The 26,826-nt window shown below is 34.5% G+C and overlaps 1 protein-coding gene across 1 annotated transcript in view; it reads left to right on the forward strand.

The window, feature by feature from the left end:
* slc4a11 (solute carrier family 4 member 11) overlaps positions 1-26,826 on the forward strand; it is a 157,003-nt gene that overhangs the window by 86,497 nt on the left and 43,680 nt on the right. The window contains 8 exon segments of the mRNA XM_056470817.1: positions 5,323-5,446; positions 10,940-11,149; positions 19,598-19,618; positions 19,620-19,658; positions 20,079-20,165; positions 22,610-22,736; positions 22,814-22,893; positions 22,895-22,928. Coding sequence (XP_056326792.1) covers positions 5,323-5,446; positions 10,940-11,149; positions 19,598-19,618; positions 19,620-19,658; positions 20,079-20,165; positions 22,610-22,736; positions 22,814-22,893; positions 22,895-22,928 — 722 coding nt within the window.

Consider the following 26,826-nt stretch of genomic DNA (forward strand, 5'->3'; position numbering starts at 1 on the left):
CACCATGCCTACCGTTGGTACCCTTTTGGCAGTGGAAACGCAAGTCTCACAAAGGTGACCTGTAACGACACATACCATACCGTACTGTACCACTCAGTGGAAACAGGCCATTAGCCATTTGAAACCGGCAGCTTGAGACCACCTATTTTACAAGAAAAATGCTTTGCTCACAATAGGTGTTTGTATCAACATGTAGCATAAAACTAGCTACATAGTTTGTATTTTATTATACACTTGCTCGAACATATTATTATTTACATTAACAGTAAAATAATAAATAAGTGCAGTCTTTCATGGTCATCCACTTACAGTATTAGTGCAGGAATGTAAACTTGTCACCATTTGTTTAATATTACAAATTTCAACGAGATTCACACAACTGTGAACATTACTGTAGGTCAGAACACATTCAATATCTCTCAAAGCAGAACAATTAAACAAGTTTGATAAATGAATTACATGTCATTGAATGAAGTTTATAAATTTGGTTCACAGCAGTATCTTTACATTGCAAGTGCAAAATACTGAAAGGTGCCATTTGCACACAGTGTAAATAGAAGATACATGCTATATTTGTATGAAAGTAATAATATGTCTGTGCAGTAGATTTGGCCAGATTTACTAAACAGGGCAAATTAGTGTGGGAGCGCAATCCCATAAAGGTGCAGATGGGAGTAGAGAGTTATGTTGGTGATTCTATTAAAGAACACAGATGCAGTCAGGTCATTTCCATAATGACCGATGCAATTTACCAGGAAATAGGACCATAAACAAGCAGAGGCAATGATAATCAGGTATGGGTAATCTTCACAACACATTGGGTCAGGATATTATTTTTGGGGTGTTGGATGATGGCACAAATACCATTAAACTTTCGATTAAAACTTTTGTAAACCAAGTTAAATGAATACTAATAACAAAAATAACAAAATACTATTTCTAATAATAATAATAATGATAATAATAATTAACCCCAGATTAATAAAGGGACTAAGCGGACAAGAAAATGAATGAATGAATGAATGAATGAATGAATGAATGAATGAATGATTATATGAATAAACTTTCCTGAAATTTTGTACATTGTCTTTGAATAGGGTAAACTGTAGATTATTTACCATGGCAGGCTCACAGGGAAGTTGAAACAGGGTCATTTAGAAGTAAACAGTTTAGATTTGATTTTGCATTGACAAGTAAAAGTAGAGTGGATATGCATTGTCACTAAATGAGATCATAAGGGGAAGAAACAATTATGTTATATCAACAAATTAACTGGCGACTATTCACATCTGTCAAAATCTGTTACCTGCTAATGAGTCATTTTCATAATAACCCAATCCTCAAACAAACCGTATCTAACAGACATCTACAGGTCGTGATTAGGTTCTGGTGATTCATCTGCTTTCTTTCAAAGTTTTCGAGATCCACCAACATGTTTTTTGTCTCTGTACTTTTGCTTAACAACCACCAAAACTTTTATCTGCAGCCTCCAAACTACATGAGTGTCACACAGCGCCCAGCATCAGTGCACAAACTAGCAAGTGTTGTTTTCTTTAGGCGGTTGCAGCACTTTAGATGGTGCAATATTTCACAAACCACTCCCTATCAAACGTAACCAGCTGCTGTATGCACTAGTTTAGTGCTGTGCTGTACACATTTCATTTGAGCCATTGTCCTTCTTTATATGCAAATAAGGCATATTATTGAATGAGTTAGATTCACAGCCTTCAGTAATTTTTGCCTAGTGCAGTGTACATTACTGCTGCTGCCACCTTCTTAAAGCAAGTGGTAAACTTATTTTTAAATATGAAAAGGATACTTATGCAGATTTGGTTGTGGTAATGGCAGCAGTGATTCACTGAATTATGATAAAATGGAGGAGAACTGCATTACATCTGGGCTCATATCCAGAAACATGGTACTGCCGAGTGCACTTTGTGCAATTAAAAGAAGAGAATCAGGTGAACTGCAATCAGCACTTCCAATACTTTCTTTACTTGTACAGATTTGCGGGATGAATGAAGGATGGATGGACAGATGGATGACTGCTAGATAGAAGGATGGATGGATGGATTGATGGCTGGATAGACAGATGGATGATGGCTGGATGGAAGCATAAATTCTCTTACAGGTGGATGGATGGATGGATGGATGGAAAGGTGGATGGATGGACTGATGGCTGGATGGACAGATGGATAATGGACAGATGCATAACAGCCAGATAGATGAATGAATGGATGGATAGACTGTGGAACAACTGGATGATGAATGGATGAATGGGTGATGAATGGATGAACAGGTAGATGGATGGAGGGATGAATGATGGCTAGATGGATGGACAAATGGATGAACAGATGAATAGATGGATGGATGAATGGGTGGAGGAAGCATAAATGGTCTAATTGGTGGATGGATGGATGAATGGATGTATAGATGATAGACAGATGGACACGTGGATGATGGCTAGATGGATGGACAAATGGATAAACAGATGAATAGATAGATGGATGAATGGGTGATGGAAGGATAAATTGACTTATTGATGAATGGATGGGTGGATGGATGGATGGATGGATGGATAGATAGATGGATAGATGATGGATAGATGGATAGATGATGGACAGATGGACAAATGCATGATGGCTAGATAGATGGATGGTTGGATGATGGACAGCTGGACAAATAGATGATGGCTAGATTGATGCATGTATAGATACATGGACTTACAGGTGAATGGATGGATGGATGATGAACAAATGGACAAATGGCTGATGGCTAGATAGATGATAGACAGCTTGACAAATGGATGATGGCTAGATGAATGGACAAATGGATGAACAGATGGATGGATGGATGGATGGATGGATGGATGGATGGATGGATAGATGATGGATAGCTGGACAAATGGGTGATGGCTAGATGGATGGATGGACAAATGGATGAACATAAATAGATGGATGGATGAATGGGTGATGGAGGTTACTGTGACTGATGACTGTTAAACAAATGGAAAAGATGACTAGATAGACAGACAAATGGATGGTTGGGTGGGTGGATAGATGATGAATGGGTGATAAATGTACCGATGGACAGATATATGATGCCTAGATAGATGGATGGATGCTTGGATGGATAAATGTATGGACAGACAGATGGATGGGTGGATGGATGGACGGACCATATAGATAGACAGACAGACAGACAGATAGACAGATAGACAGATAGATAGATAGATAGATAGATAGATAGATAGATAGATAGATAGATAGATAGATAGATAGATAGATAGATAGATAGATAGATAGATAGATAGATAGATAGATAGATAGATAGATAGATAGATAGATAGATAGCACCTACATAATTAACCGTAATCTAATGCTTAATTTTCTCTTGTGTATTATATGAACATGACATTCATTAAACATTAATTCATGAATTGTTTTTAACAACTCACACAAGATAATTCAAAACATAAATCAAGAGTCACTTAAGACCCTTGAATCCTCTCTAGGGTCAAAACAAAGACCCACGGTAAATAAATATCATAAAAACAGCCCATTTCAGCCATTTGCCCGGTGAGCAAAGGATTTGTGTTTCTTGAAATATGTGCAGACAGTTTTATGGGCAAGAAAGGGAAACAAGTGGCAATGCTGGATGACCCACGGCAGCTCTGAGACTTTACATGTATAGTAAATAAAACAGAGTACTTAAATGTGCTTAATGCAAGGCCGCGAGGTTACCAAAGTCCTTACAGAGCAGCATGACAGCTCTAGCATGGTTCAGATGAGTGTATCCTAAGGCTCTCTGCTTTTTTGAAATCTCTGGAAAGTCTCTTTTGTCCTCAGTATGTGGGCCACGAGGAGGTGTTGTTATGAGTATTAGCAAGACCAATACAGGGTCTCGGTATAAGGCCTATTATTAATGTACACACAGAAAAAAGTGAAACTACTGTGTCTTTTATTTAAAGTACATTTTATATTGAACTAAAATGTTTTTTTTGTGTGTTTTATTCAGTTTGCCTAAATAGAAACAAACATATAGGAAAATTTAAAAGCATTACTTGCCCTCAAAAGAGTATTTTTGCTTTAAACCAGAAACTTTAACCAAGTCAAAACTATAATTGGGGGACATTTATAAATTTAGCTGTAACCAATTGCAGTATTTCTAAGATTGGTCCAAAGCAAAAATATTTTTGATGTAAGGTTTAAAATTAAAAAAATACCTAAATAAATAAAATGTACCTTTTATACAAAATTATAATAGTAAACAATATTTTTACTCTGTGTTGATGAAATTTGTTTTCCTGACCACAACAAATATATTTAATTTAGATTAAATACACTTTTAAGTTTGAACCAAAGCTAAATGATACTTTGAGAAAATCTAAAGATTTTAGCAGTAACATATTACAGTAATTTTTTTAAGTATACATGAAATCAAAACTACCCATATTGGTTTTGTTAGCTGTTTTGCTATGCCACAAATTTTTTTGCATGTAAAATATTTCAGCATAGCAAAAATGTTTTAGTATGGTTTGTGTTTATGGGAGTGAGACAAGTGGGGTCCTAATTGACAAGAGAAAGCACCAATAATGCTGCGGTCACACTAGAGTTTGTGTGTGCAAAATTCTGTTGTACAGCGCTGCGAAAAGGGGTGGGATTAAACAAGATGATTAGACATTTAAAAAAGCGAGCGATTGGTCCATGTTTTAAATACCTGTCCAGAGAGGTCATGTTTTGATCTTCGATTGCTCTCACGCAATCATGTGATGTGATTTCGCAGGTCAGAGTTCACCAAGCTTGAACTTTCCAATGCAGCGAACTGCGAAGCTTGTCGCACGAGCTTGCATTTCTGGTCTGAAAAGGATAAAAAGGATAACTTTTTTCAGTGCTTTTTAAATAAATTGGATAAGCAACAAAGTATTTAAATTGTGTCCCTTATATGAACCTTTATGATAATATTTGATTAATTCCACTTACTGTATAAAAAATGACCTAGTCAAGAGCACTGAGTGCATTTTTTCCTTTTTAATATGGTTAATTGAGTTGATATTAAACTCAGACCTGAACCGAAGTGTGCACACTTGTATAACTTTACAGCCGTATATGGGTTTTCCCATCGTCCCACAAGCAGATCTTCCTTTGACACCCCTGTTCAAGAGCTTTCTGTAATCCCATTAGACCTCAACCAATGGATTTGTTAATGTGTTTGCTGTACTCCTGTTACATATTGAATTAATCTGATACTGTGCCAGGTACATCAAAGCCCTGTTGTAAATCGTAAGAGGATTTATGATGATTTATGAACTCTCTGTGACAGCTGTAATGTGAAGAACCTGCAGAGGCGGCACGTGTGTATCTCACGTCTGGATCGGCCGCAGAACTGGGGGGAAAACTGTGCTGAGGTCCGCTACGTCATCCTCATCCTGGCACCTTCAAAGATGGTAATGGCCACATTAATGCCCATAAAAATGTATTGGGTGTGAGGACATTAGCTCAGGGTTATATGAAAGAAATGGCTTTATTTGCAAATATTTGCCTAGTCTTAGATCTGGATGGAAAAGATGTTCACAAATGAGTGTATTAAATATTTTCGGTTGCTCTTTTGTTTTTAAGGAGTTTTTTAATATACATTAGCATGAACAAAATTAATTTATTATAGGGTTAGGAGTAGAGTTTAGTTTAGGTTTGGGTGCATGTTATTAGGCTTAATTTACTGTATATGTGTAACAGAACACTGTAAATGTTTTAAGGGGTTAAATAACTGAATATCAGAAATTATTACTTTATTGTTATTTTCAAAATCTGTTTATATTATATTATTTTATTTATTATATATTATATTATATTCTATTCTATTATATTATATTATATTATATTATATTATATTATATTATATTATATTATATTATATTATATTATATTATATTATATTATATTATATTATTTTTTAATATACATTAGCATGAACAAAATTAACAAAATTAATTTATTATAGGGTTAGGAGTAGAGTTTAGTTTAGGTTTGGGTGCATGTTATTAGGCTTAATTTACTGTATATGTGTAACAGAACACTGTAAATGTTTTAAGGGGTTAAATAACTGAATATCAGAAATTATTACTTTATTGTTATTTTCAAAATCTGTTTATATTATATTATTTTATTTTATTATATATTATATTATATTCTATTATATTATATTATATTATATTATATTATATTATATTATATTATATTATATTATATTATATTATATTATATTATATTATATTATATTATATTATTTTTTAATATACATTAGCATGAACAAAATTAACAAAATTAATTTATTATAGGGTTAGGAGTAGAGTTTAGTTTAGGTTTGGGTGCATGTTATTAGGCTTAATTTACTGTATATGTGTAACAGAACACTGTAAATGTTTTAAGGGGTTAAATAACTGAATATCAGAAATTATTACTTTATTGTTATTTTCAAAATCTGTTTATATTATATTATATTTTATTTTATTATATATTATATTATATTCTATTATATTAAATTATATTATATTATATTGTATTATATTATATTATATTATATTATATTATATTATATTATATTATATTATATTATATTATATTATATTATATTATATTATATTATATTATATTATATTATATTATATTATATTATAATTTAAAGCTGTAGATTATAACCAAATCAAACATAAATATTTAATATATTGAATCAAACACACACACACACACACACACACACACACACCGCACACGCACACACACACACACACATATATATATATATATATATATATATATATATATATATATATATATATATATATATATATATATATATATATATATATATATATATATATATATATATATATATATTATCAGACATACTGTGAACATTTCCTTGCTCTGTTAAACATAATTTGGGAAATATTTAAAAAAGAATGAATTTTGAATTAGAAATGTGTGTTAGAAAAAATTTTTCTCTCCGTTAAACAGAAATTGGGGGGAAAAAACAGGAACAGGGGGCTAATAATTTAGGGGGGCTAAATTAAGATAAGATATATTTTGCTTTGGCTATTTTAACCGCATGTGACAACCCAATAATTGATTGATTTAATAATTGACTGATTGAACAGTTAATTTATGTTTTTTTAAGACACACAAACTAATTTTGTCCTCATATATGGATTAATTGTATTGTTTCAGTTGTCAGTGACTTACATTGACAGCAGTAATCGAATTATTTGCAATAATGTGAATAAGACAATAATATGATTAGGGTGTTTTTATGATTTGCTTTTTGAATGTTCCTTTCATGATCTCGGTTTACATTTTATAGCACATGATTCAATTAATTTCATTGCGTCAACACAATATCCACATTTACCCCGGAGTTTTTATGTAATTTTGGGGGTTTCATTTTTAACTGCAGTTTGGCACTTTCACTTTCATTCAGGAACATGTCATGCATGCCCCCCATGACAAACTGAGATAATGGATGCAACTATGAATTGCTGGAAGAGTGTTTAATTGAATTTGATACCGCATGCCGTATGGAAAAAAAACCCTTAGCATTTTGTAGAGGTGTGAACCTACACTGATCTCACGATTCGGTTCGGTTACGATTATTATGCCATCGATTTGGTTCAATTCGATATCACTGTGCATTGACGATGCTTGACAAACAGTTTTATATTTTCTTAACAGCACAAAAATTCTTGTATTAAAATGTATAAATATGTTTATATTTTTATACTATTTGTAATACAATTTTGTCCTTTAATAAAAACAGTCAGATATATAAACTGTACCTTTAAACAACACAAGCATTTATAGCAAATAAACAAATATAAATTTCCCGCTCGCTTTTTGAACCTTGTCTACCAAGTTCTTACACCCCTTTGATTGGTCGTGCTCAACAGAAAGGGCTGTGATTGTCTCTTACACGCTGGTGCTCTTCACAGATGAGTGACACTGACAAATGGCAGCGGCGATCACAGCTGATCCAAGATAGACAAAGTGGAGAAAACTCTGCAGACACGCGCTCGTGTCTGTATCCAGAAGTATAGCTGTAACAGCCAAGAGGAGAGGAAAAGTCATGCCAGCAGGTCAAATGGGCCACAGTGAGAGAGAGAGAGAGAGAAATAGAGTTTACTTTCATTCCCTCAATCGCAGTGAAATAGGGGCTTCTGCTGTAAGTGTCAGTAAAAGACTGTCCAGCAAACACACACGCAGTGACATTGTGCAGTTTCTGCGTTTTTAAGTAGTTAAGTAATACATATGAGATAAATGATGTCTATACACAATAACCGGTTATGATTATAACTGAACCAATACCGAATTGTCCGCGTCTGCATCGTGGTGCACCGAAGAGACACTTAATTTTAATACACCTAGCATTTCGAGATACAGTTGTCTGTGGTCCTTCACTGACTCGGTAGATACAGAGAATAGTGTCAAACAGCCGTGTGTATGAATAGTTGGATTAAGGTGTTTACATGTCTGTACTGCACTTCAATAATTCGACTAAAAATCAGCACACTTCACGTCTTAATTCTATTTCTGTTTAGTTTGACTTACGACTTAGTCGGATTAAGGGAATCAGAAATCGCTGTTTACATGGAAGACTCTAATCGGTTTATTTATTAAGTCGGTTTATTGGTGTCCATGTAAACAAACTTAGTAGATCAAGTCAACCACTGGATAACACAAAAACACTGAAAACACACACCCTAACCCAACATAACCCAACAACCCAGCAACAAACTGTCTATGCACATTGAAAAATATGGTTGCCCTCATATTTTTAAAAATAAACTGAGTAAAATCATATTTTGGGAAAATATCTGCTGAAAAAAAAACCAAAGAAAGAGACATATGAGGTTTATCAGAGTCTTGCAGGTTAAAACTTGAGCAAAAAGTCAGTGTTTGTTTTCTGTTTAAAGGCTTTGATATATATGGAGGCATCTGAAATATTAATGCGATATTATTCAAGGCAGGCTCAGACACACTAATACCGTCATATTTAAGTCTTAAAGTCCTGGTCCTGCATTTCTCGTTCCCCTTCCAGTCTCCCCGTAAAGGCTTTGGGGCCCTCGGCTCCCTCCAAGACTATTCTGTGTATCTCTTTGTGTCTGTGTTTACATCATAAATCTGTGTGTTTGTGTGTATGTGTTTACATCTGCTTACATCTAATCACTCTCTTTCTCTCTCTCAATTTTCTCTCTCTCACTCTCTGTCCTCTGTACAGTAGTTCACCATGCAATATAGATAACTTTTTTGCTAGGTAATTCTGAGCTTTAAAAAAGAAAGAAATGGCCTCACACAAACAAGCATCTTCTCATTCCATTAAAAGCTGGTTTGTCATGCAGGCACGTGCAGATACTCTTGATCCTCTTTTCTTGCCATGTGTTCAAAACAAGAGAATGACATGAACATTATGTAAGTTAAATGGATATAAAACCTAAGATGATAAAGCAAAAATCATGAATGTTGAGGACAGGGCAAACATGGACACTGTAAAAAAAATAATTAAAAATACAGATTATTCGAGGACATGTTGCCAGAGGATTCTTGATTTAAAATGAAATGGCTGTTTAAATAGACTAATGTTTGGAATTAATGTCATGATTTTGAAAGAGGGCTTTTCTGCTAGCCAATATTTATTTGAGCATAATACAATAGAGCGGTAATATTGTCAAATATTTTTGAAAGTAAGCCTGATTTTAAATGAAGGAATATATATGTCTTCAGTGTCACATAATATTTCATAAATAAGTAATAAAGCTATTTATAAATTATGCAAATATTTTATTGAACAATAATACATACATTTTTTAACTTGTACTGTAAATTTTTTTTTTATTTAAAACAAGTGCTATTATTTTAACTTTCTTTTCAACAAGAATCCTGATAGGTAAAACTTCATTATAATTTCAGTATTTATGTATATGTGTATTTTGTTTATAGAATATGGCGATTGAACCAATAATAAATGATCAAAATAAAGCATCAAATCAGCATACACTGCTTTCTGAAGAATCATGTGGCACAAAAACGTGAGTAATGGAGCTGAAAATTCAACTTTAAATTACAGAAATAAGTACATTTTAAAAGGACAGAAAACATTTACTTTAAATTGAAATAATGTTTCACTGTTTTATTGTTTCATTGAAATTTTCATCATAAAAATTAAGCCTTGCTGAACAGAAAAAAAGCTTTAAGAAACATTAATTAATCCTTTTTTTTTTTTCTAAGCTCTTGGCCAGTACTGTGTTCATCAGCCACTTTATTAGGTACAGCTTACCCGCACTGTGTACTAGAAATACTCCTCTGAGATTTTGGTCCATATTGACAGGATAGCATCTCCCATTCCACCACATCCCAAAGGTGCTCTATTAGATTAAGAGCTGGTGACTGTTGAGGCCAATCGAACACAGTGAACTCATTGTCATGTTCAAGAAACCAGTCTTAAGAGGCTATTAGTTTTATTTTCTGCCTTGTGAATAGGGTGATTTCTGGGTTACCACATTAAATATCATTAATATTACCACATTAAATACACATTAACCACATTAGGTACAGATTAAATTTTCTTTTAAAAAGATCCATTCACACCACAGATGACAAATATAATACGATTGTTCTGAATTGTAAAAATTGTTCAGAGACCCACACGTCAATTGAATTCCCTTTAGAATGAGTATCCTTCAGTACATGATAAATGTTAAAAAAATGTTGAATTAGAACAAGTTGGAAAAAATCTTTTACTAACAGAAAATTGTTGTGTTTTTATGTGGGTACTACTACATTTATGATTACTATCACCCATATAGTACTCATTCACAGACCTTAATATCCATAAATAATTAATGATCAGCAAAACATAACATGCTCATGTTTGATCTGTGTTTTTTCAGAAAAGCACTAAGACGGCGATGGAGCTGGGCAGGACATTTGCCAGCATGTTCTCCGACATCTCCTTCAGAACAGAAGCTGCTAGAGAGTAAACTCAAGAGGAGTTCAAAGAGGCACTGGTCATCCAGAGGTACCACCTGACTGCTGCCAATTGTAAAACCACGGCTGTGGAGGGCGAAGAGACAGACCCACACAGTCAAAAACCACTGAAGGTGTGTGCGCATCGCAGCGTGAGCAGCGATGCTTGAGGTTCACTTGTAAAGGTCTTAAAGGGATAGTGCTATCCAAAAATGAAAACTGAGGCAATAATAGCCCTGGTGCTTTGTTCCAATACCATATGCATTTATATTTTTTGGGGAGACATTTTAATTTGAAGTCCATTAATGGCAGTGAAAGCGGCCAGGATCAACTTTAAAAAAAAAAGATGCAAAAAAACCCCACTTATCATTTAACTTATTTAAGTAGAATTTTAAGAATTATAGTCCTTCCATGATTTTAAGAAATAACCAAATCTGATTTTGTGACTAAAATGAGTTTTCACAAATTTTTTGGCATTTCTTTTATAGTATACTGTAAAAATATACACAAATTTACACATTATTTATTATACATTTTTCAACCTTGAGAATCATTGATCTCTTGTAATTCATATAAATGAAACACTTGAGAGAAGCCAAGATACAAAGTACAAAAAATATCTGTTAATTAACAGTTTCCATATTTTGTAATTCACAAGTGTTTTCTGTTTATTTATTGAAGTTTCTGTTTATACTGGTGTTGCAAATTACAGAAGAATCCGATGTTGTGATGAATGCAATAGATTACATAGAATCAAATATGGATTGTAGTTTTTTGGTTCTTGTGAGCTGGAGTGGAACTGTGGCCCTAAAATGTTTAATTGGTGGTAAAGCAGCCAACAGCTTTTTTTTATTTTTTATTTTTTGATATATTTTTTATAATCCACAAACATACATAATAATAATAATAACAATAACAACCACCAAAACAATAATCTATAGCTAATCAACATAAATAATAAATAATGGTTATTTCTGCCTTGATTATTAATAACCATATATTTGCATTTTTTTAGATTAATAAACTATCAGCATTAGAAGACAAGAGCACTTTTGTTAGAACAGAAAAAATCATATACAATGTTTGTAATACAGGGATATATATAGAAGTGAAGGCGAGAGAAAAAGAACACTGTTGTTAGAATTATTAGCCTCTCCTAATAAATTTGTTTTACCTCCTAATAAAACATTTCACAAATACTTTCACTGTATTTCCTATTATATTAGTTTCTTCTAGAGAAAGTCTTGTTTCTTTTTTATTTATTTGTTTGCAGAAATAAAAGCAGTTTAAGGTCAAAATTATTAGCCACACACATTTTCATTCATTCATTCATTCATTCATTCATTCATTCATTCATTCATTCATTCATTCATTCATTCATTCATTCATTCATTCATTCATTTGTCTACAAAACAAACCACTGTTATCCAATGACTTGCCTATTTACCATAACTTGCCTAGTCAAACTAATTAATCAAGTTAAGCCTGTAAATTGGGGGCGACACGGTGGCTCAGTGCTTAGCACTGTCACCTCACAGCAGGAAGATTGCTGGTTCGAACCCCGGCTGGGCCCGTTGGCATTCTGTGTGAGTTACATGTTCTCCCTGTGTTCGCGTGGGTTTGCTCCGGGTGCTCCAGTTTCCCCCACAGTCTAAACACATGCGCTAAAGGTGAATTGAATAAGCTAAATTGGCCGAAGTGTATGTGTGTTTTGACTCATTATATACATGTGACAGTGTATGGGTGTTTCCCAATACTGGTTTACAATATATGTAAAACATATGCTGGATAAGTTGGCGGTTCATTCCGCTGTGGAGACCCCTGAATAATAAAGTGACTAAGCCAAAGGAAAATGAATGAATGAAGCCTTTAAGTAGCACTTTAAGCTGAATACTAGTATTTTGCTAAATAAAAAGTGAAATATTTTGTACTGTGATCATAGCAAAGAAGTGATTATTTGTTCTTAGAAATTAATTACTAAAACTATATGTTTAAAATATATTTTAAAAATCTTCTCTGTTAAACAGCAATTTGGGAAATATTTGAAAAAGAATTCAAAATGTCACAGGAGTGCTTATAATATTGTCTTCAATTGTTTTTAAAAGTACAGAGGCTGTAATTTTAATTTAATTACATTTTATTTTTGTAATAAGTAATATATCAAATACACACAGCTGCTATACTACCCTTCACTAAAAATGAATGGCTTAAGCTTTATCACTTGTTTTTTGTCAGATAGCAGAAAGCCAGTTAACAGTCAAGGTCAGGATTTTTGTTGAGTAATGCATATTTTTTTCCACCAAACCACTGTTTGAATGGAATCATTCTTTCATACATTTGCATCTCTTTAAACACTTAATCCTGGCCTTTATACAGACCTTGTGGTTTGAAAAATGACGAGCATATAACATTGGAACAATACCAAGGTGATTAAATAACATCAGAATTTTTCATTTTTGTTGAATCATCCCTTAATCGTGATTGTTTGCATCTCTTCTCTCTTCAGCCCTCGTCCGCCAATCTCTCTCTCTCTACTTTTCCCCCTTCGCCCTTTGCTGTTTGACTTTCACTCCAGTGATTAAGTTCTACTGAGCATGTAGCAGCTAATGAGAATTTATCTTGTTTGTTACTCCGCTTTGACGCACCACAATAAATGTCCCATTCGGCATATGTGAGCATTAGACCACCCTGGCTGAGGTTAGCCGCCTGTAAAAGCCCTGTTTTCTTCTCCGTAAAGACAACAGCGGCGGCCAAATAGTTGTGTGTGTGTGTTTTTTTTGTTTTGTTTTGTTTTGTTTTTTGCATTTTTCACTCCATCACACATCTGAGGAATGGCAACCAGGTGGAGAGGATCATTACTAAGTGTGTGTGTGTGTGGGTGTGAGGTCTTTGTGTACTTTCTATTCATCACATTGTGAAATAGTATAGCATTTATACTGTATATAATGTGTAAAATAATGTAATATCACTGAAAAAAAAACTTTCAAGCAGTACTTAATTCAATTAAAAATGGATCTTTCGTTTCAGTTTAATATTATTTGTTTTATTTTTCAATTAATATTTTTAAAGTTCAAAACATAGTGAAATATAAATGTTTTTGATTAAGAGCTCAACTAAGAAATATTTCTTTTGACCAATGTAAAATTTGCAGGTTATTCACTTAGGCCAGTGCATTTGTATTAAACGGAAGCTCAATATGTTTTGTACTTTCATGGACTTGTTTAAGGCAAGTGATTTATTTTTCATTGGCTTAAGTGATCAAATTTAGATGTGAAACCATTACCCTAAATTGTTTCAATTGGATGAATGAACATTTCATGGGAAATGTTGTTGTTTTGATTAAAGCTATATCTTTATGTTTAGAACATAAAGAGAATTTGAATTAATTGACTTTCTTCAACAAGAAAAATATGCTTTGTATCAGGTTAGTTATAATTGTTCTCATGGAGAAAAAAATATTGTTTAAGGCAAATTATTTATTTTTCATTGGGTCAAGTGATAAAATTTAGACAACATAAGCTCGTTCTGAAAACTTAGCCCTACATACATTTCAGGAGATCGCGAATTATGTAGTCAGAGCTATGTCTGTCTGAATTTCGTTTTTAAAACAAACGCTACGGGGTGGTATTATACCATTCCTTTTCCTTTTGACCACTTATTTCCGTATGGACGGCTTTCCTGCTGTTACCAGTTTGTCCCGTTAGCTCGCCATGTACGTCGGCAGACTTGAGACGGAGAGAGGAGTTGACCACAACAATGGGGTTTGAGTCCGGTAAGGAACGGTTACAGGAAGCGGGTAGGTCAAAAATAGAATCCAAAAAATAAAATAAACAAGTAAAAAACAGGTCAAATCTGAAAATGTCGTAAAAATCAGGCGAGGGCTTTTCTTGTTCTGGATTGCTTTTTAAAACTGTTGGTTGGGTTTAGGGAAGTGGGTGGGCCGGTCAATCAGTGCTTTTGAAAACACTATTGGTTGGGTTTAGAGAAGGAGGAGGGTGGGGGATCAGTCGGTCAGTCAAAAAGTCAGTTCACAGTGGCCTCTGGTGGATTTATGTGAGAAGAACAGGTACGAATGGCACTTGCGAGGGAAATTTGAGATCTCAAAAAGTGTAAACATCGGCCTCTGGTGGATTCGCGCAAATGTAGCTCCTCGGATGTATTTGGCAGTCTCCAGAAGTGTATATAGAGGTACGTTTTCAGAATGAGCCTGGGTTGAATTAGGTGTAGATTTTTATTTATTTTTTTATTGGATGAAAGCTTTTTTCCATTGTAATAGTCAAGAAATACCAGACATGTTTGTTCTTGTGGTGGAATTTTTTGGTTTATTAATGGTTCATAAATCACACAAAATGAAGTATTTTAAAACAGTAAAAGTGTTGAAAGTTTTCTGTGAGGGCAGTATACGTTATACACACTCTTTAGTACACACTATATTTGAGGGCATTTTACAGTCTCTGCACTCAAAAAATGTTCTGCTTGTTCATACTTCTTATTTTAAATGAGCTGAAATAAAACAATTCTTAAGCTTTTATGGGACAACATAATTATTTTATGTTCGATCTTCTTAAATTTGTCAAAAACAATGAACTTACCTGATTTGAGTTGGGACAACATAAATGAATTGTGTGGAACCCTGCATTTTTTACAGTGTAGAGTATAAAAAAATCATTACATATAAAGAAAGTCCAGTAATGAGGTCTGCATACTAGCAGTTATGCTTTGCACTTGTTAAATAATAATTTTATGTAGCTTAATTTTACATTCTTAGGTGATACAAAACACAAACATTTTGGCACAATTCCTTTCTCAGTGTGTGTGTGTATATAGGGTGTGTGATCCCTTGTGCGCACTAAAAGCTATTCATCTCTGGCAAACGAGCAGGAAAGGTCTGTCTCTCTTTTTTATATCAGACACGCGATGTCATGATGAATGAGCCCGGCTCTGTAATGAACACTTAAAGCTGTGCGACTTATTTAAGCATATGCTGAGACAGGTTCTGTCTGAGTGACAGCAAACGAGCCTGTCTGCCAGAAAGAGGCTAGTGTAGGTCATTAATGTGAGACGAACAAACTGTTTCACTGCCAAAATCCTGACCTGTAAAGCCTATTAAAATTTTATTCATCCAAAAAGACCTTGGTGTTTGTGTCTTGACACAAACACACACATTTTTAAGTACACACACACACACACACGCACACACACACACACACACCAGAGTCATAACTTGTCCTGCATACACTGTAAAAAATGCTGGGTTCCACACAATTCTTGTATGTTGTCCTAACACAAATCTGTTAAGTTACCTTCGTTTTTACAACTTTAAGTGGACTGAACATAAAAAAATTAAGTTGCCCACTTATTAAGAAGTTTGAACAAGCAGCAAATGTCAATTTTGAGTGTACTAATAATAATATAATAATAATAATAATAATAATAATAATAAAAAATGATAATTTTGTATTTTACAGTTTTTCTCTTTCTATTTTTGTATAAGGTTTTAATACAGAGTGTCCACGGGATCTTAAAAAAGTCTTAAAATGTCTTAAATTTCAAAGACAAAATTTTAGGTCTTAAAAAGTCTTAAATTCACATAAATATGGCATTTTAGGTATTAAATAATTTTAAACAGGTCTTAATTTTCCTTTGTCCATGTAAAGCTGCTTTATCGGTAAAACCAACAGTCCATCTAAAAAAAAAAAAAAACATTTAACAAAAGTAAAATTCATTAACCCTATTAACCAATACGATTTAATTATCTTCCTTACATCCTTACAATAACATTTGTTTAAAAGTTCTCCATGTGTTTATGAATAACTGCACTTAAAAAACTAAGTTTACTCAACTTAAATTTTTAATGCAACAAACTTCAGGAGATTTTTGAGTTGACTCAACTTTCAACCCAACAGCACTTACACACTTACTCGATTTAAGTTGAGTCAACTCAAAATGTCCTGAAGTTTGTTACTTTAAATTTTAAGTTGAGTCAACTTTTTTGACAGTGTGTATGTTGTACATAAAATTAATGTATTATAGTTTTTAAAACTTTTTTAAAGAAAAATTATGCTAATAAAATATAACATCTTACAGTGCTCAGCATATTTGAGTACACTCCTCACAAATCTATATTTAAATACATATTTTAAATAGCAAGCTATACAATATTATATATGTGCATATACATTAGATTAGTTTGCCTGTTCGACTCATTATTTAAAATATGGAGCTAAGAATTACAGAAATTTAGTTTTAATGGGGCAAGTGAATAAAAAATCCACTAGCCATTACAAAAAATCCTTAGCGTTTTGCCATGTGAAAGTCTGAAATTTCATTCATATTGGTCTTAAAAAGTCTTTAAAAGGTCTTAAATTTGGACTTGATGAAAGCTGCAAAAACTCTGAAATAGATATTTATTAGGTATATGATTAGTTAATTGATTCAGTATCATTTGTCTTTCCTGACAAGTTGAAGATTTAGTTTTTAAAATGATATAAATATTATGACAAGCCACTTGCTTCGAATGGCAATCACTCGAATCACTTGAATGGCATCACTCGAATCACGGGAATTATCAGTGGTTATCAGCTGATAGATATTAGGCATGGGCCAATATAAGATTCTGACAATATGATAACCTTGGATAAAAATATCATGTTTTTATAGTATTGTGATTACTGCTCTAAAATATATTCTATTTTAATGTCTGGGTAAAACAAAAACTTTTTTCCCATTTGAACACATGTGTTTTATTTTGAGAAACATTTAAAATATTAAATGTATGTCAAGCTAAATATTTCAAATGAATCATTGAACTTCTGCTATTTTCATTTGTTTCAAAAACACAGATTTGCTTACAATTTAAAACGGAATCTTTGAATATCTTTTCTAATGGAGATACTGTTGTCCTAAAAATCTAACAAAAAAAACAAACAAAAAAATAAAATAAATAAAATAAAATCTCACACATACCTTAGTAACGGTATTACAGAAAATTTTGGCCTTGACTTTTTTTTTTAAACTGCGGTATACCTTAAAAATGGTACACAATTAGAAAATGGTACACAATGTTATTTATCTGTTTTGGAGTCAGTTTTTGGTACAGCATTGCTTTGATTTGTTCTTAATAGAAAAAAGACCACCTCTAAATAAATTCATCTATAATTACAGTTTTATTAAGCTTTTTTTTTGTTTTATTTATTAAACTGTATAATTAAAGTTTCATTAAGTAAATTCCATTATAATTAGTTTTATTATTTATTACGGTATTACAGAAAATTTTCTTTAAACTACAGTATCACCTTGAAAGCAGTTATCGTCTCATGCCTATGATAGGGGCCAGAAGGGGCCTTCTGCGCTACTAGTAGACTCAGAAGGCTGTTATGATCCATCCATATGGAATCTCTTGGCCCATATCTAGAGGTGTGAACCTATAATGGTCTCACGGTTCAGTTCGGTTACGAATTGACGATGCTTCCATACACAGTGTTGTATTTTGGGGGTGCTATAACAAGCCTGTCCTGTATAACACACACAACACACACCAACACCTCATGGACCACACAGCACCACACTGTCTCTCATTCACACAATACACGCACACACATGTGCACATACAGTACACACATGCCACGCACACTTGGCAAGCTCGCTCGCTTGGGAGTGATATTGTGTGAAGGGACCGCCCACTTCTGTTAAAATTACACCAGAGTTACCGACCGCTTCCGCGCTTTATTCGGAAATTTTATTCCCGCACTGCATGATGCATACGCTAGGAGGACCAGTCACGCCAGCAGGTGAAATGGGCCACAGTGAGAGAGAGAGAGAAATGGAGTACACTTTCCTTCCCCTCAATCGCAGGAGAAATAGGGGCTTATGCTGTAAGTGCCAGTTAAAAGACTTTCCAGAAAAAACACACACACAGTGAAATTTTTAAGTAGTTGATGCGCCTGTAGTGTTGTAAATACCCGTGCTCGCCTCTCTCGCGACAAAGCGCAAAGTGAGATAAATGACGTCAGTACATAATAACCCTCGGTTTATGATTATTACTGAACCGATACCGAATTGGTCCGCGTCTGCATCGCTGTGCACCGAAGACACCCCTACCTATATGCAGCTGATATAACTACTGATAATGCCCAGTCATCGAGTGATAACATTGAAATAGGCGGCTGGACTGACTGGTCTTTTTTCTGTTTATTGCTTTGAATAATTCTGTGCCATTTGTAGTCTTTTTTTAAATCTAATCGCATTCAACTCAGAATGCTAAATGCTTTCAGTAAACATGTAAAATGATTCTTGTGTGTGTGTGGTTCTTCAGAATCATAACAATATGTCACAAACATCCACAATTACAAAAGCCGCACACCATTAACAGAGGCTTTTATATTCATAAAAGTGCTTAAGCTCGTCTAATGCAGTTTCTCTGAAATGCACACATGTCAGATGTTTTCCTGCCGCTGCATAATGGACGTGTAAGTAAGTAAGTAAGGTAACAGGTGTGTGGCCTGTGCTCTGCTGATGCGGTTGTAATGTTTGTGCTTCTGTACTAATGCTGTTCTAACACTGGGCTGTGTCTCTTTCTCCAGTCTGCAGAATCTGTGTTCTCGTCATCTTGTGTCTCTCTCTCTGCTGTGCAGGGGGCCCTGTGTGAGTGTGATTACACGGAGCTTCTGTGTGTGTGTGTGTGTGTGTGTGTGTGTGTGTGTGTTTGTGTGAGGATTTAACTCAGACAGAGTGTGTGTGTTTTGTCTGCTTTTAACAGTATCTCTTCCCTTGCAGTGTGAATGTGTGAGCGTATGTGCTTTGGTGTGTGTATTTGCTGTGGTTCGGCAGGATTTGGTGTGCTGTGTGTGTGATGTTTATTAGTGTGTGAGTGTGTGTGCTTTAATCCTGTGCCTCTCCTGATGGAGTATTGCAGTAAATGTATATAAATGTTTTGACTTTTATATATGTAGATATATGTATATATATATATATGTGTGTGTGTGTGTGTGTGTATGTATGTGTATAATCCTCTTTCTCTCTCTCGTCTTTTTGTGCGTGTGTGTGTGTGTGTGTGTGTGTAAGTGTAGGATTTTTTTCAGGGTGGGCAGAGGAATCTATGAGGATCTGTGTCGTCGGCTGCCTCTCTACCCCTCTGACTTCACTGATGGTGTGTCAAGCATAAATGGACCACTCACACTGTTTTAGATGCAACGCTGTAATAATGGAATTGTTCTGGAAATGTAGAGGGTTTTAAAGTTTTCACAGAAGGATATATGCTTTTCTTGTGTTCTTAATAGCTTATTTTGTTCAATTCTAGCTAGGACATGTGCACAAGTGCTGCATATCTAGCATTATATTTTACATATGGATTTACTGTATAGTAGGGGTGTAATGGTACACAAAATGGTATACAATTGTTATTTATCTTTTTTGGAGTCAGTTTTTTGGTACAGGCATTGCTTTGATTTGTTCTTTAACTGAAAAAAAGACCGTCTTTAAATAAATTCAACTATAATTACAGTTTTATTAAGCATTTTTTGTTTTATTTTATTAAACTGTATAATTAAAGTTTATATAATTTCAAATTATATACAATTTTATATAAATAAATTCCATTATAATTAGTTTATTACCCCCTGAGGACCCTGGTCATACTGCAGTGACCAGCATCTCTTTTTTTTCTTATCAGTGTTAAAGACACTAAGGGCCCTATTATACACCTTGCACAATAAGGCGCAAGATGTGTTTGGCGCAATTTGTTTGCTATTTTCATACCAGCGCAACCCTAATATTCACGTTTTTGCACCACAGTTGTTTAAATAGCAAATCTATTTGAGCCACTTTGTGTACTCTTGGGCGTGCTAGTCTAAAATAGAGTTGTGTTAAGGCGCATCGTTGGCGCGTTGCTATTTGAAGAATTGAAATAGACTGTATCATTGACCATATAAAGCAGGTCTAAAATCCAGTGCAGAGTGTGTTAGTTATGCACCTATGCAGGTCCAAAACGTGTACACATTGTTTAGCACACACAGGATGTACAGCAATACACAAATATCTTTATATATGAAAAAAAAAATGTAAGCATTAAAATATTACAAAATTATTATTTTCTACGTAAATAAAAAACACTGCCTCCATCCCATATCTCGGGGCTTTCTTTCCCCGTTTATTCATGGCAATTGCCATTTATATAATGTTATTTTGCACAATTTTTATGTATTTTAATTAAAAAAGTTTAGATTGTCCACCTGTCGAGTTTTGGAGATGTATGAATCACTATATGGGGCATAAGAACGTGTTTTTGGAATATAACTCAGGTTTTTTTTTACCACATTTCGTTATTATTGTTCATCTATTCGTTTAAGGACTAACTCTTAAAGGGAATAGGAGATGAGACTCTGATGGTTTTAATTGCACATTATGCTCAAAACACACCCATAAATCATTAGGAAGAATTAGGACAACCCTGTTAGATATGTACTGGGACGCAGAGCTTATTTTTCCGTACTTTAAAAAGCTAAAGTGGATTCGGAAACTTGCTTAATGCTTTTTGCGCCACGCTTTTGCGCGAATCGCTAAAACAGAGCCCTATGAATACACTGTTGATTTTGGGTCACACAAATAATTGTTATATACCAGTCAAATTTTTGTGTACAGTCACAATAACAACAAAATTGTGGTGCTTTTGCAAAATAAGGAAAATAAACAATCTCTAAAGCTCACAAAATGTAGGCTTCCTTATTACTTTAGCCAGTATTTTAGCATTAAAGGCTGCATGTAAAAACATTGCTCAAACGATTAAATTGTCATTTATTTTTAGATGTAATAATCAACACTTTGTAATTAATGAAAATGAAATTTAATCAGACTAATTGAAATTAATCCAAAACAATCAACATTGTAATTAAGTTAGTTTTTTTACTGGTGTCCTAAATGTGATAATAATTATGTTTCTTCTCTAGTTTGTTGTTTAAATAATTTACACAGTGTTTTTTTAAAACTTGTTTTTTAGATTTGTTTAAAACATATGCAGCTATGGGAGAAAGAAAGAACACAAACATTTAATTTATAATTATGCATTTCAGTCAAATATCATTTTGTTTTATTCTTTAAACTACTGATGGCATTTGTTACATCTTTGAAATCTAAATATTGTCCATTTAGACCTTATTTTATTGCACAACATAACAAAAAACTGCCCTTTTCAGACTTTTTTAGATAACACAATACCAGTGTTTTAACTTTAGAAGAGTTATTAAATCAATATTTAGTGGAATAATCCTGATATTCAATCACAAAAAAATAAATAAAATGAAAAATAACGAAAATGAAATGCTTTAAATTTCATTTTATTATTCGCAACAAATGTTGTATTGAATTACCAGAATATAGAATTTTTCCCAGAGCTGTAAATCAGATTATATATTCATTATATTTTAAATAATATGGTCATGAACTGATGTTTATTTATGTTGTGCAAATGTTCTGAGAAAAGCACTTCTCCCAAGTTAATTTCTCTAGTGAACTAACAAACTGTTAAAGCACTAATGAAGAGTGGAGTAATGCTTTGCTAAAATATGTTTGACATAAATGTGTTTTTTCTTTTCTTTCAGGGATTAGTGGGTAATAACAAAACCCTGGTCAAGTTCATGACGACGTCCATCTTCCTCTACAGCGCTGTGCTGCTTCCTGCCATTGCTTTTGGCTCACTGAATGATGAGAGCACTCGGGGAGAGATCGGTGATCACACTGTCTCACACACATACTCCTCTCTTTCTCACACACACATATTCTGAGCTGTTCTCTCTTTTGATTAGATGTTCAGAAGACGATCATCGGGCAGAGCATAGGAGGAATTATCTACTCGCTGTTTGCCGGCTCTCCTCTCGTCATTCCTCATCACCACAGCGCCCATCGCCATTTTCATCAGTGGTATGTACACATACATTCATGCTGATAAAAGTATTGATAGTTTGATACTTTTTAGCAGTATTGATAGCTGTCACACCACAAGTCCCACGTCAAAACAAGATTGTCTCAGTCAGACCACCATCTTGTAGTCTGTCCCAAAACCATTTTAGAAGCTCCAACCGGTTTTATCACTTTAAAGATTCAAGCACAAATTCTGGGTAGAGATTCGTACTCCAAATGCTGTTTGTACATCTCTTATCTCATACAGTAAGTTCTCTTTACGGTTCACTTTGACCGAATTTTCATGTTAATTTGAACTTGCTCTGACAACATTTTCTCTGGCCCCAACAAAAAATGTAAAACCAAAAAATATAACCATGGCCATGTACAGTAACTTTTTTCAATTTATGTATAACCGTTAGTCCATGTTGAGAGCTCACCAGTTTAATTATGCATAATAGTGGAGGACTCCTATTAAATAATTGTTATTGTAGTAAGGAGGATTTTTATTTCATTTCATTTCATTTTCTGTCGGCTTAGTCCCTTTATTCATCAGGGGGTTGCCACAGCGGTGTAGAGTCCATCTATTAGCCAATGACGACAAACTAACAGCATGGTCGAAGGTGAAATGCATGTAAGCCTTTTCTAGTGCTTCGTGAAATTTTTTGTTAATTATTAGAATTTATTTGTATTCGTTTTTTTTAGCTCCAATTATACTCCCAATTATAAGTGATCGTAAAATTTTGACTGTATTTCTAATTATAAGAACGGATCACATTCATCATTTATGAGGTAATTTAGAGTTTTGATTTATATCTGATCCCATACTCTTCAGTTATACGTTCATTAGGGACCGAACGCTGCTCAGAGTTTCACACCCGGGATTTGCGTGTCTTCTCACAGACATTAACTCAACACTCTAAAGTTAGTCAGAGGATGTAGGGTTAGCTAATACTTAAATAGTCTGGTTGCAAACTGCTCACTCATCCTAAAAAGTAATTGATTTAGCCACTTCCAGACAACTTGCTAATTTCAGCAAGTAGATGATTAAGATCTCCATGCTGTCATGTCAAAACGACTCTGTACAGCCAAATGTGCCTTAAAATCAATCTAATTATGTCGAATCATAAAGGTAGTGCAGACTCCATTAATCTACTGGATATAAAAAGATTTAAGGAGAATTCAGAATGAATCAAAACTTAACAGTTTATTTGTCAGGTAAATTTTATTATGCCAATTACATAATAAAATAATCAGAAAGCCAGTTCTGTCACGATCAGTGGGTGGGGAAAAGGAGCTAGAAGGGCAGGGAAAAATGGGTTTTAATTAATAACAAAATAAAAATAAATGCAAAACAGTAAAATAAACTAACCTCGAGAGGGGAAAAACATTAACAAAACAAGCAAACAAACCAAACTAGACTGGGCTGGCTGGCAGGGATCAGGACTGGAACACACAGGACTGGAACACAAGGCAACATATAATGACGACTGGCACAGGACAGCAGACATGAGAAGAATATAAGCAGGAGTAAATTAACCCACAAACAGTGAACCTAATAAACTAATAATGGGTTAACAAGGAGGGTGGGAGCTAGACAATAGAACGGGAGAGCAACATGACAACAAAGAGACAACACAAGCCACGTGCTCACATAAAACTAGACTAGAACACGCAAGCCAATGAGAGAGACAAACATTAGCGCGTTGTTCATATGATAGACAAAGCACACACTGAAGCACACAATCAAAAGCACGCGGCCACAATGTAAACACAGATTCACATGCTTAGACAACACCAACATAAACAGACGCAAGACACGAGCACACGATAGATGAGAACACCTTACCTTGCGCTCACACATATGCAACGCGCATGTTTCAACTCAGCGCCAACTGAAACCAAAACCAAGTAGACTGAGATGCTGAGAATGAAACAGCGCGACGCCGACAAAACAAAACACAAATACGAGTACAAGAGCGCGCATCCCAAGCACACACAGACCCCGCACGGTCTGCGCATGCCCACGACGGCGCCCTTAAAGAGACACGTACACACACAATGACAGAAAAACAAGTGCTCGAAGCCGAGAAAACTCGAGCTGAGCACAACAGGACAGGACAAGACAGAGCTAGTGTCTGGACTCTGCCACCAAAACAGAATTTACAAGACAAGAGTGGCAAAACCCTGAAAAATTCAGAGATGATACATGTAAAAATACAACATCCATTACTCAAAGGATAAATCAAAGAGTTAGAGATGCATACCTGACCAGAGAAGTACCGTTGCAGCATAAGTCTCAGAGATGCTGCAACGGGGTGGTCTTGGCTACAAGATTCCCAGTGATATTTGTGTCACATTTGCCTTTTAAATACTCAAATCAGAACAAACAGCCATAAATTAAAGATAATAGAAGCGTCACCGAGACTCTTGACTGGTGAATTTGAGGTGTTAATCATCTCTAGAGGGTAAAGCATCTGTCAGAGATTTGAAACAGAAGCCAAAAACCAAATCAACCTATACAAGTGAAATATGACAGTGAAATTAAGACCATTTTACCAATCACACAGAGACATTTAAAATGATACTAAACATGAAATAAGGTTACAGATACACCATATTAAAACCTTGGACATTTAATGTGAAATGTGCTCTGAACTTAGGTCAAGAAGGGGGGTTCGAGGTGAAAGGAGAAGGGTGAACTTTCTCGCATTCCCCCCTGGTGCGGTGTATCTCTGTGTTTCCAGTCCATGTTTGCATTGTCAACATGGATTGAATAGAACAGTTGAACAGCTGGTTCCTGATCTTCCTCAGATCAGAAAGTCTATGTTATATTGCATAGCAATTCATATGGTCTTGTCTCATGAATTCTATACAGTTCTCAGGGTCTGATATTCTGGAGTCCTTACATGGAATGAAGCCGTCAACATATCCAGTATATGTTTTACACAGTGGGATGCCCTTTCAGCTGCAATCCAGTACTCTTTGGAAACATCCAAACACACTCATTCACACACATACACTACGGCCAATTGAATTCATTCAATTCACCTATAGCGCATGTCTTTGGGCTGTGGGGGAAACCGGAGCACCCAGAGAAAACGACAGGGAGAACACGCAAACTGCCACACAGAAATGGCCAACTGATCCAGCCGGGAACTCGAACCAGCGACCTTCTTGCTATGAGGCGACAATGCTAACCACTGAGCCACAGGATGAATTTTAAGTTAAGTTAAATTAAAATTCGTAAAAACAGTGGTACTAAGCAGTACTTATTAAATTCAAGGTTTTATTGGGATTAATTGGGAAGAACAACGGGTGTATTATAATATACCCTGTAGTTGTAGAGCAGTACAGTATTGGGGCCATTTGCTTATACTGTATTGCTTTAATAGTTTGTAATACCACAGCAACTATAGAATTACCACAACAAGATTCATTCAGGTATTTTTCAAGTATAATTTGTATGTACTTTACTATAGTATGGCTCAAAGAAACACTTCCACAGTATTGACTGTAAGTTACTTTCGTATTTTTTGTCATGTTTGTGATAGTATAAATTGAATTTACATTAAAAAACGTCATGTTTTTCTGCACTCCTGTATGAGCTGAGTGAAATGTTCTTTGATCGGTTATTGATTATTTGCTAAATTAATGATTAAAGTGAGTGTGGCTATCACTGACAAGTTAACATGAATCATAAAAATCAACAACAGCAGGAATTTAGGTGCATAAGCATTTTTTGTCAATTTTATACAAATTGAACCGAGCACAACAGTTATGTTCCTCACACGCAGTAAATTGATGCCACAAGAGGAGAACAGGAGCCTGTGATCTCTTTTAAACACTCGCGCCACGCATCACCATCACCTGTGTGCGCAATACAAGCCCTTGTAAGTGAGGATAGCCTGTTACTGCT

Source organism: Danio aesculapii, chromosome 13 (genome assembly GCF_903798145.1).
Source record: "Danio aesculapii chromosome 13, fDanAes4.1, whole genome shotgun sequence".
NCBI lineage: Eukaryota > Metazoa > Chordata > Actinopteri > Cypriniformes > Danionidae > Danio > Danio aesculapii.